Here is a 15,060-nt window from a genome sequence, read left to right as displayed (position 1 = left end):
AGAGAGAACAGAGAGACAGAGAGACAGAGAGACAGAGAGAACAGAGAGAACAGAGAAACAGAGAGAACAGAGAGAACAGAGAGACACAGAGAACAGAGAGAACAGAGAGAACAGAGAGAGAACAGAGAGAGACAGAGAGAACAGAGAGACAGAGAGACAGAGAGAACAGAGAAACAGAGAGAACAGAGAGAACAGAGAGAACAGAGAGAGACAGAGAGAACAGAGAGAGACAGAGAGACACAGAGAGAACAGAGAGAGACAGAGAGACAGAGAGAACAGAGAGAACAGAGAGACAGAGAGAACAGAGAGAACAGAGAGACAGAGAACAGAGAGAACAGAGAGAACAGAGAGACAGAGAACAAGAGAACAGAGGACAGAGAGAACAGAGAGAACAGAGAGACACAGAGAGACAGAGAGACAGAGAGAACAGAGAGACAGAGAGACAGAGAGAGACAGAGAGAACAGAGAGACAGAGAGACAGAGAGACAGAGAGACAGAGAACAGAGAGACAGAGAGAGACAGAGAGAACAGAGAGACAGAGAGAACAGAGAGACAGAGAGACAGAGAGAACAGAGAGAGACAGAGAGAACAGAGAGAACAGAGAGAACAGAGAGAACAGAGAGACAGAGAGAGACAGAACAGAGAACAGAGAGAACAGAGAGAACAGAGAGAGACAGAGAACAGAGAGAACAGAGAGACAGAGACAGAGAGAACAGAGAGAACAGAGAGACAGAGAGACAGAGAGACAGAGAGAACAGAGAGACAGAGAGAAACAGAGAGAACAGAGAGACAGAGAGAACAGGAGAGAACAGAGAGAACAGAGAGAAACAGAGGAGACAGAGAGAGAACAGAGAGAGAGAACAGAGAGACAGAGAGACAGAGAGACAGAGAGAACAGAGAGAACAGAGAGAACAGAGAGAGAGACAGAGAGAACAGAGAGAACAGAGAGAACAGAGAACAGAGAGACAGAGAGACAGAGAGGACAGAGAGACAGAGCAGAGAGACAGAGAGAACAGAGAGACAGAGAGAACAGAGAGAACAGAGAGAACAGAGAGAACAGAGAGACAGAGAGACAGAGAGAACAGAGAGGACAGAGAACAGAGAGACAGAGAGAACAGAGAGAACAGAGAGACAGAGAGACAGAGAGAGAACAGAGAGAGACAGAGAAGAGAGACAGAGACAGAGACAGAGAGACAGAACAGAGAACAGAGAGACAGAGAGAACAGAGAGACAGAGAGACAGAGAGACAGAGAGAACACAGAGAGACAGAGAGACAGAGAGAGAGACAGAGAGACAGAGAGAGAGACAGAGAGACAGAGAGAACAGAGGACAGAGAGAACAGAGAGAACAGAGAGAACGAGAGACAGAGAGACAGAGACAGAGAGAACAGAGAGAACAGAGAGAGAGAGAACAGAGAGAACAGAGAGAACAGAGAGAGAACAGAGAGAACAGAGAGACAGAGAGACAGAGAGAGAGAACAGAGAGAACAGAGAGAGAGAGAGAACAGAGAGAACAGAGAGACCAGAGAGAGAAAGAGAGAGAACAGAGAGAGACAGAGAGAACAGAGAGAGACAGAGAGACCAGAGAGACAGAGAGAACAGAGAGACAGAGAGAACAGAGAGAACAGAGAGACAGAGAGAACAGAGAGAACAGAGAGACAGAGAGACAGAGAGACAGAGAGAGAAGAGAGAACAGAGAGACAGAGAGAACAGAGAGACAGAGAGAACAGAGAGAACAGAGAGACAGAGAGAACAGAGAGAACAGAGAGAACAGAGAGACAGAGAGAAACAGAGACAGAGAGAACAGACAGAGAGACAAGAGAGAACAGAACAGAGAGACAGAGAGAACAGAACGAGAGAACAGGAGAAGACAGAGAGACAGAGAGAGAGAGACAGAAGACAGAGAGACAGAGAACAGAGAGAACAGAGAGAACAGAGAGAACAGAGAGAACAGAGAGAACAGAGAGACAGAGAGAACAGAGAGACAGAGAGACAGAGAGAGAGAGACAGAGAGACAGAGAGAACAGAGAGAGACAGAGAGAACAGAGACAGAGAGACAGAGAGACAAGAGAGAGAACAGAGAGAACAGAGGAAGTAGAGACAGAGAGACAGAGAGAACAGAGAGACAGAGAGACAGAGAGAACAGAGAGAACAGAGAGACAGAGAGACAGAGGAACAGAGAGACAGAGAGAGACAGAGAGAACAGAGAGAACAGAGAGAACAGAGAGAACAGAGAGAACAGAGAGACAGAGAGAACAGAGAGAACAGAGAGAACAGAGAGACAGAGAGACAGAGAGAACAGAGAGACAGACAGAGAACAGAGAGACAGAGAGACAGAGAGAACAGAGAGAACAGAGAGAGACAGAGAGACAGAGAGAACAGAGAGACAGAGAGAACAGAGAGACAGAGAGAACAGAGAGACAGAGAGAACAGAGAGACAGAGAGAACAGAGAGAACAGAGAGACAGAGAGAACAGAGAGAACAGAGAGACAGAGAGAACAGAGAGAACAGAGAGAACAGAGAGAACAGAGAGAACAGAGAGAACAGAGAGACAGAGAGAACAGAGAGACAGAGAGAGAACAGAGAGAACAGAGAGAACAGAGAGAACAGAGAGAACAGAGAGACAGAGAGAGACAGAGAGACAGAGAGAACAGAGAGAACAGAGAGACAGAGAGAAACAGAGAGAACAGAGAGACAGAGAGAACAGAGAGAACAGAGAGACAGAGAGACAGAGAGAACAGAGAGAACAGAGAGAACAGAGAGAACAGAGAGACAGAGAGACAGAGAGACAGAGAGAACAGAGAGAACAGAGAGAACAGAGAGAACAGAGAGACAGAGAGACAGAGAGAACAGAGAGAACAGAGAGAACAGAGAGAACAGAGAGAGACAGAGAGAACAGAGAGAACAGAGAGACAGAGAGAGAACAGAGAGACAGAGAGACAGAGAGAGACAGAGAGAACAGAGAGACAGAGAGAACAGAGAGAACAGAGAACAGAGAGACAGAGAGAACAGAGAGAACAGAGAGACAGAGAGAACAGAGAGACAGAGAGACAGAGAGAACAGAGACAGAGAGACAGAGAGACAGAGAGACACAGAGAGAACAGAGAGAACAGAGAGAGAGAGAACAGAGAGAGAGAACAGAGAGACAGACAGAGAGAACAGAGAGAACAGAGAGAACAGAGAGACAGAGAGAACAGAGAGAACAGAGAGACAGAGAGAACAGAGAACAGAGAGACAGAGAGAAGAGAGACAGAGAGAACAGAGAACAGAGAGAACAGAGAGACACAGAGAGACAGAGAGACAGAGAGACAGAGAGAACAGAGAGAACAGAGAGAACAGAGAGACAGAGAGACAGAGAGAACAGAGAGACAGAGAGAACAGAGAACAGAGAGACAAGAGAGAACAGAGAGACAGAGAGACAGAGAGAACAGAGAGACAGAGAGAACAGAGAGAGAGAACAGAGAGAGAACAGAGAGAACAGAGAGAACAGAGAGACAGAGAGAACAGAGAGAACAGAGAGACAGAGAGAACAGAGAGAACAGAGAGACAGAGAGACAGAGAGAACAGAGAGACAGAGAGACAGAGAGAGAGACAGAGAGAACAGAGAGACAGAGAGAGAACAGAGAGACAGAGAGAACAGAGAGACAGAGAGACAGAGAGACAGAGAGAACAGAGAGACAGAGAGAACAGAGAGAACAGAGAGAACAGAGAGAGAGAGACAGAGAGAACAGAGAGACACAGAGAGAACAGAGAGAACAGAGAGACAGAGAACAGAGAGACAGAGAGAACAGAGAGACAGAGAGACAGAGAGAACAGAGAGAACAGAGAGAACAGAGAGACAGAGAGACAGAGAGAACAGAGAGAGACAGAGAGAACAGAGAGAACAGAGAGAACAGAGAGAACAGAGAGAACAGAGAGACAGAGAGACAGAGAGACAGAGAGAACAGAGAGAACAGAGAACAGAGAGACAGAGAGAACAGAGAGACAGAGAGAACAGAGAGACAGAGAGAACAGAACAGAGAGAACAGAGAGAACAGAGAGACAGAGAGAACAGAGAGAACAGAGAGAGACAGAGAGAACAGAGAGACAGAGAGAACAGAGAGAACAGAGAGAACAGAGAGAACAGAGAGACAGAGAGAACAGAGAGAACAGAGAGAACAGAGAGAACAGAGAGAACAGAGAGACACAGAGAGAACAGAACAGAGAGACAGAGAGACAGAGAGACAGAGAGACAGAGAGAGACAGAGAGAACAGAGAGACAGAGAGAGAGAACAGAGAGACAGAGAGAGAGAGACAGAGAGAACAGAGAGAACAGAGAACAGAGAGACAGAGAGAACAGAGAGAGACAGAGAGAACAGAGAGACAGAGAGAACAGAGAGAACAGAGAGAACAGAGAGAACAGAGAGAGAACAGAGAGAACAGAGAGAGACAGAGAAGAGACAGAGAGACAGAGAGACAGAGAGAACAGAGAGACAGAGAGAACAGAGAGAACAGAGAGAACAGAGAGACAGAGAGAGACAGAGAGAACAGAGAGAAGAGACAGAACAGAGAGAGAGAGACAGAGAGAACAGAGAACAGAGAGAACAGAGAGAACAGAGAGACAGAGAGAACAGAGAGAACAGAGAGAACAGAGACAGAGAGACAGAGAGACAGAGAGAGAGACAGAGAGACAGAGAGAGACAGAGAGAGAACAGAGAGAGAGAGAACAGAGAGACAGAGAGAACAGAGAGAACAGAGAGAACAGAGAGAGAGAACAGAGAGAACAGAGAGAACAGAGAGAACAGAGAGAACAGAGAGAACAGAGAGAGAACAGAGAGAACAGAGAGAACAGAGAGACAGAGAGAACAGAGAGACAGAGAGACAGAGAGAGACAGAGAGACAGAGAGAGAGAGAACAGAGAGAACAGAGAGAACAGAGAGACAGAGAGAACAGAGAGAACAGAGAGAACAGAGAGACAGAGAGAACAGAGAGAACAGAGAGACAGAGAGAACAGAGAGAACAGAGAGACAGAGAGAACAGAGAGAACAGAGAGAGACAGAGAGAACAGAGAGAACAGAGAGAACAGAGAGAACAGAGAGAAGAGAGAGAACAGAGAGACAGAGAGAACAGAGAGAGAACAGAGAGAGACAGAGAGAACAGAGAGAAGCAGAGAGAAGAGAGAGAACAGAGAACAGAGAGAACAGAGAGAACAGAGAGAACAGAGAGAAGAGAGAGAACAGAGAGAACAGAGAGACAGAGAGAACAGAGAGAACAGAGAGACAGAGAGACAGAGAGACAGAGAGACAGAGACTAAACACATTGTTGTTAAAAGCATCAAAAATCTGATCCTAATCGATACTAAAACTTTATTGAAAACTAGATCCTCATTTTTCTCAGGTCTGGATCCTAAAACGTCCCACTGACAGGACGGAGCAGAACCTTTCCTGAATGTGTTTAAAATGATCTGGATCAGAACAAGTGTAAGACACAGAGACCAGAACTACACACATGGACGACTAGGGAAGAGGGGGACCAGACGCCCCAAAAAATTCAGGACAGTCCCAAAGTCCAAGTCCAAAGTCCAAGCCCTAAATGTCCCAAAAATGACACTCAAACACAAAACTGAGTAGTTATTTTCTGATAAACATTAAAAACTGTCGGTCGAGAGGTCAAGTCGATAACACGCTGCCCCGACCACAAGCCAACTGGACTGGACTGGTCGCGCCTGGCATGTGTGTATTGTTATTTTTTCATTTTGAGTTCTTTTTTTTGTTTTGTTTTCTGCAGAAATATAATAGACTTGATCTTTGAATAAAAATATGTTTGTGACAGGTTTGAAAATTGATCTTTTATACATGCATCACGAATTTTGGACTTCTGGTCATTGCACAGTGCACACTGGAAAGGATTTTCCGATCTTTTCAAGTCTTTTGAACCATATCACTTTTGTTTCTGGTTCTGATATTGTCATATTTTAGTTTTGGGATTCGGACGTCGTAATCGTGTGGTTGTTGTTTGTTCTAACAGCGGAAAACGACTCGAGAAATTTGTTTGGTGAACTTCATAAATGCAAAAGTGAATCAGATGTGTGTGACTCAAACCTCCGTTCAAACTGTTTCTCTTCTCAACAGAATTGAAAAATAGTGAAAGGTGAAGGTGATGGGCAGGATTGATCCACAGGAAGAACCAAAAAGGAAACATTTGTCTGACTAAGAAATCATCCCGAGTTTACAGAGAACATTTTGTTTTTGAAGCGACGACAAAACAAAATCCGGTTTGTTAATGTAGAGGAGCAGAAGACAAACAGACTGAGCTGCACTTTCTTGTTCTTGTGGTTTTACAGAAACATCACGTCTTGGTCTCTTTGCAGTGGAAGGTGTTTCTTGGTGAACAGTTGGAGACTTTCACTTTGGCGTCGACTTTTTAAATTCATAACCGAGGTTGAACGAAGGATCTGGATTTTGTTTTGTCGTGGCTCCACATACAAAATGTTCTCTGTAAACTCAGGATGATTTCTTAGTCAGACAAATGTTTCCTTTTTGGTTCTTCCTGTGGATCAATCCTGCCCATCCCATCACCTTCACCTTTCACTAGTTTTTCAATTCTGTTGGAGAAGAGAAACAGTTTGAACAGAGGTTTGAGTCACACACATCTGATTCACTTTTGCATTTATGAAGTTCACAAACACATTTCTCGAGTCGTTTTCCGCTGTTAGAACAAACAACAACCACACAATTACGACGTCCGAATCCCAAAACTAAAATATGACAATATCAGAACCAGAAACAAAAGTGATATGGTTCAAAAGACTTGAAAAGATCGACTTTGACAATAGACACGTCCCACTGGGAAAACAAACATGGAGGTTTGATGATCACTTTTTCGGAAAATCCTTCCCAGTGTGAATTGTACGATGACCAGAAGTCCAATATGTATTATAGTCCGTGTATCACCTAAAAAAAATAAAATCATGCCGAATTTTAGCCAATCTCATCTGGTCTCCCCACTGTGGAACTGACCTGGAGCACTGAGGGATACGCACGCACACAGGAACAGAAAAGAAAGTTAGGGTTAGGGTTAGGACATTGCGTCTGAAGAAAGAGTTTTTGTTCTGTGGGTTTGACCTGCATGAAGCTGAAGGCTCCGTGCGTCTGGTTCAGGAGCTGCTCCAGTCTCTGTCTGCGAAGGTCCGGGTCTGAGGGCAGAGACAAGACGTCCATCTGCAGGTCCACGTTCTGCAGAAGACAAACTCTTCAGACACAGACGAGAGAGAGACACAGAGAGAGACACAGAGACACAGAGACAAGAGAGAAGAGACACAGAGACACAGAGACACAGAGAGAAGAGACAGAGAGACAGAGAGACACAGAGACACAGAGACACAGAGACACAGAGAGACAGAGAGAGACAGAAGAGACACAAGAGACACAGAGAGACAGAGACACAGAGACACAGAGACACAGAGAGAAGAGACACAGAGACACAGAGAGAAGAGACACAGAGAGACACAGAGACACAGACACAGACAGAGACAGAGACACAGAGACACAGAGACACAGAGACACAGAGACACAGAGACAGAGACAGAGAACACAGAGAGACAGAGAGAGACACAGAAGAGACACAGAGACACAGAGACACAGAGACACAGAGACACAGAGACACAGAGAGAACAGAGAAGAGAGACACAGAGACACAGAGAGACACAGAGACACAGAGACACAGAGACACAGAGACACAGAGAGAAGAGACACAGAGACACAGAGACAAGAGACACAGAGACAGAGAGAGACAGAGACAGAGACAGAGACACAGAGACACAGAGAGACAGAGACAGAGAGACAGAGACAGAGAGAGACACAGAGACACAAGAGAGACACAGAGACACAGAGACACAGACACAGAGAGAGAGAGAGAGAGAGAAGAGAGAGAGAGGAGTGCACTCACCAGTTCTTCTCTTCGGATCTTCTTCTCTTTCCTCTGAAACATCAGGTTCATCATTAGAATCATGTCAAAGTTCATTAGGAAAATGTAGAAGAACCTCTGTCTCTCTCTCTGTCTCTCTCTCTCTGTCTCTCTCTCTGTCTCTCTCTCTCTCTCTCTCTCTGTCATCTCTCTGTCTCTCTCTCTCTGTCATCTCTCTCTGTCATCTCTCTCTGTCTCTCTCTCTCTCTCTCTCTCTCTCTCTCTCTCTCTCTCTCTCTCTCTCTCTGTCTCTCTCTCTCTCTCTCTCTCTCTCTCTCTCGTCTCTCTCTCTGTCTCTCTCGTCTCTCTCTCTCTCTCTCTCTCTCTCTCTCTCTCTCTCTCTCTCTCTCCTCTCTCGTCTCTCTCTCTCTCCTCTCTCTCTCTCTCTCTCTCTCTCTCTCTCTCTCTCTCTCTCTCTCTCTCTCTCTCTCTCTCTCTCTCTCTCTCTCTCTCTCTCTCTCTCTCTCTCCTCTCTCGTCTCTCTCTCTCTCCTCTCTCTCTCTCTCCTCTCTCTCGTCTCTCTCTCTCTCCTCTCTCTCTCTCTCTGTCTCTCTCTCTCTCTCTCTCCTCTCTCTCGTCTCTCTCTCTCTCTCTCTCTCTCGTCTCTCTCTCTCTCTCTCGTCTCTCTCTCTCTCTCCTCTCTCTCTCTCTCTCTCTCTCTCTCTCTCTCTCTCTCTCTCTCTCTCTCTCTCTCTCTCTCTCTCTCTCTCGTCTCTCTCTCTCGTCTCTCTCTCGTCTCTCTCTCGTGTCGTCTGTATCGTCTCTGTCTCTCTCTCTGTCTCTCTCTCTGTCTCTCTCTCTGTCTCTCTCTCTCTCTCGTCTCATTTGTCTATCATCTCATTTCTCGTCTCTCGTCTAGTCTCTCTCTCGTCTCTCTCTCTCTCTCTCTCGTCTCTCTCTCTCTCCTCTCTCTCTCTCGTGTCGTCTGTATCGTCTCGTCTCTTTCCTCTAGTCTGTATGGTCTCTCTCATCTTGTCCCTCTCGTCTCATCTATCTTGTCTTGTCGCTCATCTGTATTGTCTCACTCTTCTCTGTATCGTCTTGTTCCTCTCGTCTGTATCGTCTCTTTTCTCGTCTGTATTGTCTCGTCTCTCTCTTCTCTCATCAGCATCGTCTCGTCCCTGTCTGTTGTCTCTGTATCGTCTGTATCGTCTCTCGTCTCTCTCTCTCACCCGTTTGCCGTCTCCGTCTCCGTGTCTCCTGGGGTTCTGGTGGTTCTGGTGGTTCTGGTGGTTCTGGTGGTTCTTGGGCACCAGGGCGGCGCCTCCTCTCCAGGGTTTGCCGGGGTTCGGCCTCTCGTCGACGGCCGGGGAGCCGGAGGCGGAGTCCCACTGCTCCGGAGGCTCTCGGTCTTCCAGGGCCCCGAAGTCCGAGTCCCAGGTCTGGACCGAGACCGGAGCCAGGACCGGACCCGAGACCGACTGTGGTTCGACGAGAGACACAGAAGAAGAAGAAGTAAAGATCCTCGTTTACATGAGGTCTTTTGAAGATGCCTGGACTCACCTGATCTGAGCTGGAGCTGGATGAAGCTGCAGAGGAGGACACGTGTGTTATGGAATGATTTTATGGAAACACATTTGGTTTCGTTTTGTTCAGATGAAGTCCTGACCTTTGCCCTGTGGGTCTGTGGAGTCGGTGGAGTCTGCGGAGTCTGAGGTCTCGGGGTCCAGAGGCAGAGATCTGAAATACGGACTCTCCAGCAGAAGGTCCAGCTCCTCCTTCAGCTCTTTAACTGCGAAACAAACATCAAACCAGGAAAAGTGAAGCACCATCAGACATCAGACGGCTCGTGGGTGAGTCATCTCCATTTATACGTACACTCTGGTTTTACCTTATTTTCAGTCACACTTCTGCCCTGGTTCCACTCACAGGCTCCAGGGGATTTATGAATTATACTGAATAACTATTACTGCTCTAGAATTATTTAACTTTGTGAACGGTGTGACCTTTAAACGAAGATCTGGACCTTTAAACGAAGATCTGGACCTTTAAACGAAGATCTGGACCTTTAAACGAAGATCTGGACCTTTAATGTGAAGATCTGGACCTTTAATGTGAAGATCTGGACCTTTAAACGAAGATCTGGACCTTTAATGTGAAGATCTGGACCTTTAAACGAAGATCTGGACCTTTAAACGAAGATCTGGACCTTTAAACGAAGATCTGGACCTTTAAACGTGAAGATCTGGACCTTTAACGTGAGGATCTTATTTAGCCTCGCCCTCTTTTGTGTCTAAACGTTCGTAAACGGCGCCCTCTTGTGGCAGCACGTGCAGTTAAACAGGAATCCCGTTCATTTTGATGGAGAATTTGAAAAAAGTTTTGAATCTTAAATCTAAGTCGGTTCATTTGAGTAAAAGGTTCAATGTTCATGTGACCGACTTTGATTCTATGAGGATTTAAAAATGGCTTAATCGTCCGATTGGAGCTGATCTGCCAAAAAAAAAAAAACCTCACTGATGACGGCGACGCCCACGGAAACTTCGAAACTCAAGTGAAAATTGACTCAAGACGCTAAACTGAGTCTGTGCGGCATTTTTGATTTGTAAAAGTAGCTCAGAGAAAAAGCCTCCTGTTCTGCTCCTGTGGGTTTCGTGCGATTTCATGGGGTTTCGTGTGATTTTGTGGGGGTTTCATGGGGTTTCGTGGGAGTTTCGTGGGGGTTTCGTGGGGGTTTCGTGGGGTTTAGTGGGGATTTCGTGGGAGTTTCGTGGGGTTTTGTGGTTTTTCGTGGGGTTTCGTGGGAGTTTCGTGGGGTTTCGTGGGTTTCGTGGGGTTTCGTGGGGGTTTCGTGGGAGTTTCGTGGGGTTTTTTGTGGTTTTTTCGGGTTTGTGGTTTTCGTGGGAGTTTCGTGGGGGTTTCGTGGAGTTTCGTGGGGTTTCGTGGGAGTTTCGTGGGAGTTTCGTAGGGTTTCGTGGGAGTTTCGTAGGGTTTCGTGGGAGTTTCGTGGGAGTTTCGTGGTGGTTTCGTGGAGTTTCGTGGGAGTTTCGTGGGAGTTTCGAGGGAGTTTCGTGGGGTTTCGTGGGAGTTTCGTGGGAGTTTGTGGGGTTTCGTGGTGTTTTTTTCGGGGTCACTCACACGTGGAGCCGACCACAGACTCGTCTTTAGCGTCCAGAAGGTCCAGGTAGAGTCCAGCCGCCTGCTCCATCTGCTCCTCCAGACTGAAACAACACGCACTTTTATTACATATATGAAGATTTTTTTAAAAATCTGATTTTTTAAAGTTTGCAGTGGTCCAAATAATTCCTCCAAAAGTTCCTCCTCACTTCTCTTCTGCATTCAGAACACGATGAGTTTAGAAACACTTCACAATTCTCACAGTGAAGATCTAGACATTTAAATGAAGATCTGGACTTTTAAATGAAAATTTGAACCTTTAAGATCTGAAGCTTTAAAGCAAAGACCTGGAGCTTTAACCGAAGATCTGGACCTTTTTAGAAGATCTGGACCTTTAACGTGAAGATCTGGACCTTTAACGTGAAGATCTGGACCTTAAACGTGAAGATCTGGACCTTAAACGTGAAGATCTGGACCTTTTTAGAAGATCTGGACCTTTAACACGAAGATCTGGACCTTTTTAGAAGAACTGGACCTTTAACGTGAAGATCTGGACCTTTTTAGAAGATCTGGACCTTTTTAGAAGAACTGGACCTTTAACGTGAAGATCTGGACCTTTTTAGAAGATCTGGACCTTTAACGTGAAGATCTGGACCTTTTTAGACTGGACCTTTAAAGATCTGGACCTTTAAAGAAGATCTGGACCTTTTTAGAAGATCTGGACCTTTAAACGTGAAGATCTGGACCTTTTTAGAAGAACTGGACCTTTAACACTTTTAGAAGATCTGGACCTTTTTAGAAGATCTGGACCTTTAACACGAAGATCTGGACCTTTTTTAGAAGATCTAGACCTTTTTAGAAGATCTAGACCTTTTTAGAAGATCTGGACCTTTAAGTGAAGATGTTTAACGTGAAGATCTGACCTGAGGGTGTAGTCCCGGGTTAGTCCCAGCAGAGGTCTGAGCTGGTCCAGACGGTGCAGGGTCTGGACCTGGACTTTGGGGGCCCGGTTGAGTCCGGAGAGCAGGTCGGTCCGGACCCGGTCCAGGTCCAGACTCTGAAGGATCTTCTGCAGCTGAAGCACCGAAGACAAACGACGGCCGCTCCTCCTCAGACCTCAACATCTGCTCCTTCCTCACCGCCTTCTTCTGAGAACGCAAGAGCTGAAGGAGGAAAAGGACGGAAGAGGAGGAGAGAAAAGAAGAGGAGGAGAGAAAAGAAGAGGAGGAGAGAAAAGAAGAGGAGGAGAGAAAAGAAGAGGAGGAGAGAAAAGAAGAGGAGGAGAGAAAAGAAGAGGAGGAGAGAAAAGAAGAGGAGGGGGAGAAATGAAATAAACACACAAAAATCTGAGGAAAAACAGAAGCAGTCATTGAGCTTTGAAAAGTTTTGAAAAGCTTTGAAAAGTTTTTTTTGAAAAAAAGCTTTTGAAAAAGTTTTGAGGAGTTTTTTTGAAAAAGTTTTTTTTGAGGAGCTTTTTTGAAAAATTTTGAGGAGTTTTGAAAAAGTTTTGAGTTTTGATTTTGAAAAGTTTTGAAAAAGTCTTTGAGGAGTTTTTTTTGAGGAGATTTGAAAAGTTTTTGAAAAGCTTTTTGAAAGTTTTTGAAAAGTTTTGAGGAGATTTGAAAAGTTTTGAGGAGTTTTGAAAAGTTTTTTTTGAAAAGTTTTGAGGAGATTTGAAAAGTTTTTTTGAAAAGTTTTGAGGAGATTTGAAAAGTTTTGAAAAGTTTTGAGGAGTTTTGAAAAGTTTTGAGAGAGATTTGAAAAGTTTTGAGGAGATTTGAAAAGTTTTGAAAAGTTTTGAAAAGTTTTGAGGAGCTTTGAAAAGTTTTGAAGAGTTTTGAAGAGTTTTGAAGAGCTTTTTGAGGAGCTTCGAGGAGCACGTGCAGACAGAGCAGTGCCTCGGGTTAGCGTCACATGTTCTTACGTTCTGTGTGAGCGAGTCCAGAGTTTTGTGCAGCTCCTGAGCCAACGACAAATGATGAAGAACCTCCTCGTACTTCTCCACCGACGCCTCCAACGAAACAACAGTCAAATAAAACACACACACACACACACACACACACAGACACACAGACACACACAAACACACACACACACACACACACAGACACACAGACACACAGACACACACAGACACACACACACACACACACACAGACACACACACACAGACACACAGCACACACACACACACACACACACACACACACACACACACACACACACACAGCCACAGAAGAAGAGACCCTCCCCCCGCGGGCAGGAGAACATCTCACCATCTGGTCTCTGTTCAGCAGCTCTCCTCTCCGCAGACGCAGCCTGTACTCGTCCAGTTTCATCTGAGACACAAGAGAGGAACACCAGGAGGAACACACATTGGTTTAGACTGGGTTCAGTCCGGGTTCAGTCCGGGTTCAGTCCGGGTTCAGTCCGGGTTCAGTCCGGGTTTTAGTCCGGGTTTTAGTCCGGGTTTTAGTCCGGGTTTTAGTCCGGGTTCAGACCTGGTTCAGTCCGGGTTTTAGTCCGGGTTCAGTCCGGGTTTTCAGTCCGGGTTCAGTCCGGGTTTTAGTCCGGGTTTTAGTCCGGGTTTTAGTCCGGGTTTCGGGTTTTAGTCCGGGTTTTTAGTCCGGGTTTTAGTCCGGGTTCAGTCAGGGGTTAGTCCGGGTTTTAGTCCGGGTTCAGTCCGGGTTTTAGTCTGGGGTTCAGTCTGGGGTTCAGTCTGGGGTTCAGTCCGGGTTCAGTCCGGGTTCAGACCTGGTTCAGACCTGGTTCAGACCTGGTTCAGTCCGGGTTTTTAGTCTGGTTTTAGTCCGGGTTCAGACCTGGTTCAGTCCGGGTTTTAGTCCGGGTTCAGTCCGGGTTTAGTCTGGGGTTCAGTCCGGGTTCAGTCCGGGTTTTAGTCTGGGGTTCAGTCCGGGTTCAGTCCGGGTTCAGTCCGGGTTCAGTCGGGTTCAGTCGGGTTTAGACTGGGTTCAGACCTGGTTCAGTCCGGGTTTTAGTCCGGGTTCAGACCGGGTTCAGTCCGGGGTTCAGTCCGGGTTTTAGTCTGGGGTTCAGTCCGGGTTCAGTCTGGGGTTCAGTCCGGGTTCAGTCCGGGTTCAGTCCGGGTTTAGACTGGGTTCAGTCCGGGTTCAGTCCGGGTTTAGACCGGGTTCAGACCTGGTTCAGTCCGGGTTTTAGTCTGGTTTTAGTCCGGGTTCTGGTACCTTCTTCTTCTCCAGGTTGCGGACTTTGTGCTTGAGGCAGAGGAGTCCGTTCTCGATGTAGTTCTCGTAGCCGGCGTACGTCTTCTCGTACGTCTCGCCGTTCGTCTCGGCGAGCTCCGCCCCCTCCGCGGGTGACCCCGCCTTCGGGCTGGTCACGTGACGCTCCGGGAGGGCGTCGCCGCGGTGACAGGGCTCAGGGGGCGGGGTCAGGGACAGGTGCACCATGACGACGTCACCGGAGACACGACTGAAGACACGACACGAGCTGGAGGAGAAGAGGAAGAAAAGAGGAAAGGGAGGAGAGAGGGAGGAGGGAAGAAGGGAGGAAGAGGGAAAGAGAGAAGAAGGGGGACAGGAGAGAGAGGAGAGGAGCGAGGGAAGAGGGAAGAAGAGAGAGGAGAGGGAGGGAGAGGGAAGAGAGGAGAGAGAGAGGGGAGAGAAAAAAGAGGGAAGAGAGGAGAGAAGAGAAGAGAGGAGAGAGAAGAAAAGATTGAAGAGGGGAGAGAGGGGGAAAAGAGGAGAGACGGAAGAGAGAAGAAGAGAGAGAGAAGAAAAGAGGGAAAAGAGAAGAGACGGAAGAGAGGGAAGAGGGGAGAAGAGAAGAAGAATGGGGAGAGGAGAGAGAGAAGAGGGAAGAAAAAAGAGGGAAGAGAGAAGAAGAAAGAGAAGAGAGGAAAGAAGAGAAGACAGAGAGAGAGAAGAGGAAGGATCAGGAGCATGTGAAAGTACAAACTGGTGGGGGGTTTGCCTCCTGCTCGTCTCCATGGAGATGTGTTTGTTCCACACTGAGGCTTTAAACTTAATCTGTCCCCACGACGACGAGACGAGCAGGCGCCCCCCGGAGGTCACGAGTC

General features: G+C 46.8%; 1 protein-coding gene across 1 annotated transcript in view; it reads right to left on the bottom strand.

The window, feature by feature from the left end:
* Positions 1-14,431, bottom strand: part of caprin2 (caprin family member 2) — a 31,627-nt gene extending 17,196 nt beyond the window's left edge. The window contains exons 1-10 of the mRNA XM_055159886.1: positions 14,207-14,431; positions 13,277-13,339; positions 12,925-13,011; positions 11,924-12,075; positions 11,022-11,104; positions 9,553-9,675; positions 9,447-9,472; positions 9,116-9,364; positions 7,926-7,958; positions 7,103-7,213 (exon numbers count right to left, since the gene is read on the bottom strand). Of these exons, the coding sequence (XP_055015861.1) occupies positions 7,103-7,213; positions 7,926-7,958; positions 9,116-9,364; positions 9,447-9,472; positions 9,553-9,675; positions 11,022-11,104; positions 11,924-12,075; positions 12,925-13,011; positions 13,277-13,339; positions 14,207-14,431 (1,152 nt within the window). The remainder of the gene's footprint in view (positions 1-7,102; positions 7,214-7,925; positions 7,959-9,115; positions 9,365-9,446; positions 9,473-9,552; positions 9,676-11,021; positions 11,105-11,923; positions 12,076-12,924; positions 13,012-13,276; positions 13,340-14,206) is intronic.
* Between the last annotated feature and the right edge of the window lie 629 nt (positions 14,432-15,060).

Source organism: Boleophthalmus pectinirostris, unplaced genomic scaffold, assembly GCF_026225935.1.
Source record: "Boleophthalmus pectinirostris isolate CB_2022bp ecotype Guang Dong unplaced genomic scaffold, ASM2622593v1 HiC_scaffold_2825, whole genome shotgun sequence".
Lineage (NCBI taxonomy): Eukaryota > Metazoa > Chordata > Actinopteri > Gobiiformes > Gobiidae > Boleophthalmus > Boleophthalmus pectinirostris.
The sequence above is the reverse complement of the archived record's forward strand: the minus strand, read 5'-3'. Positions and strand labels throughout refer to the sequence as shown.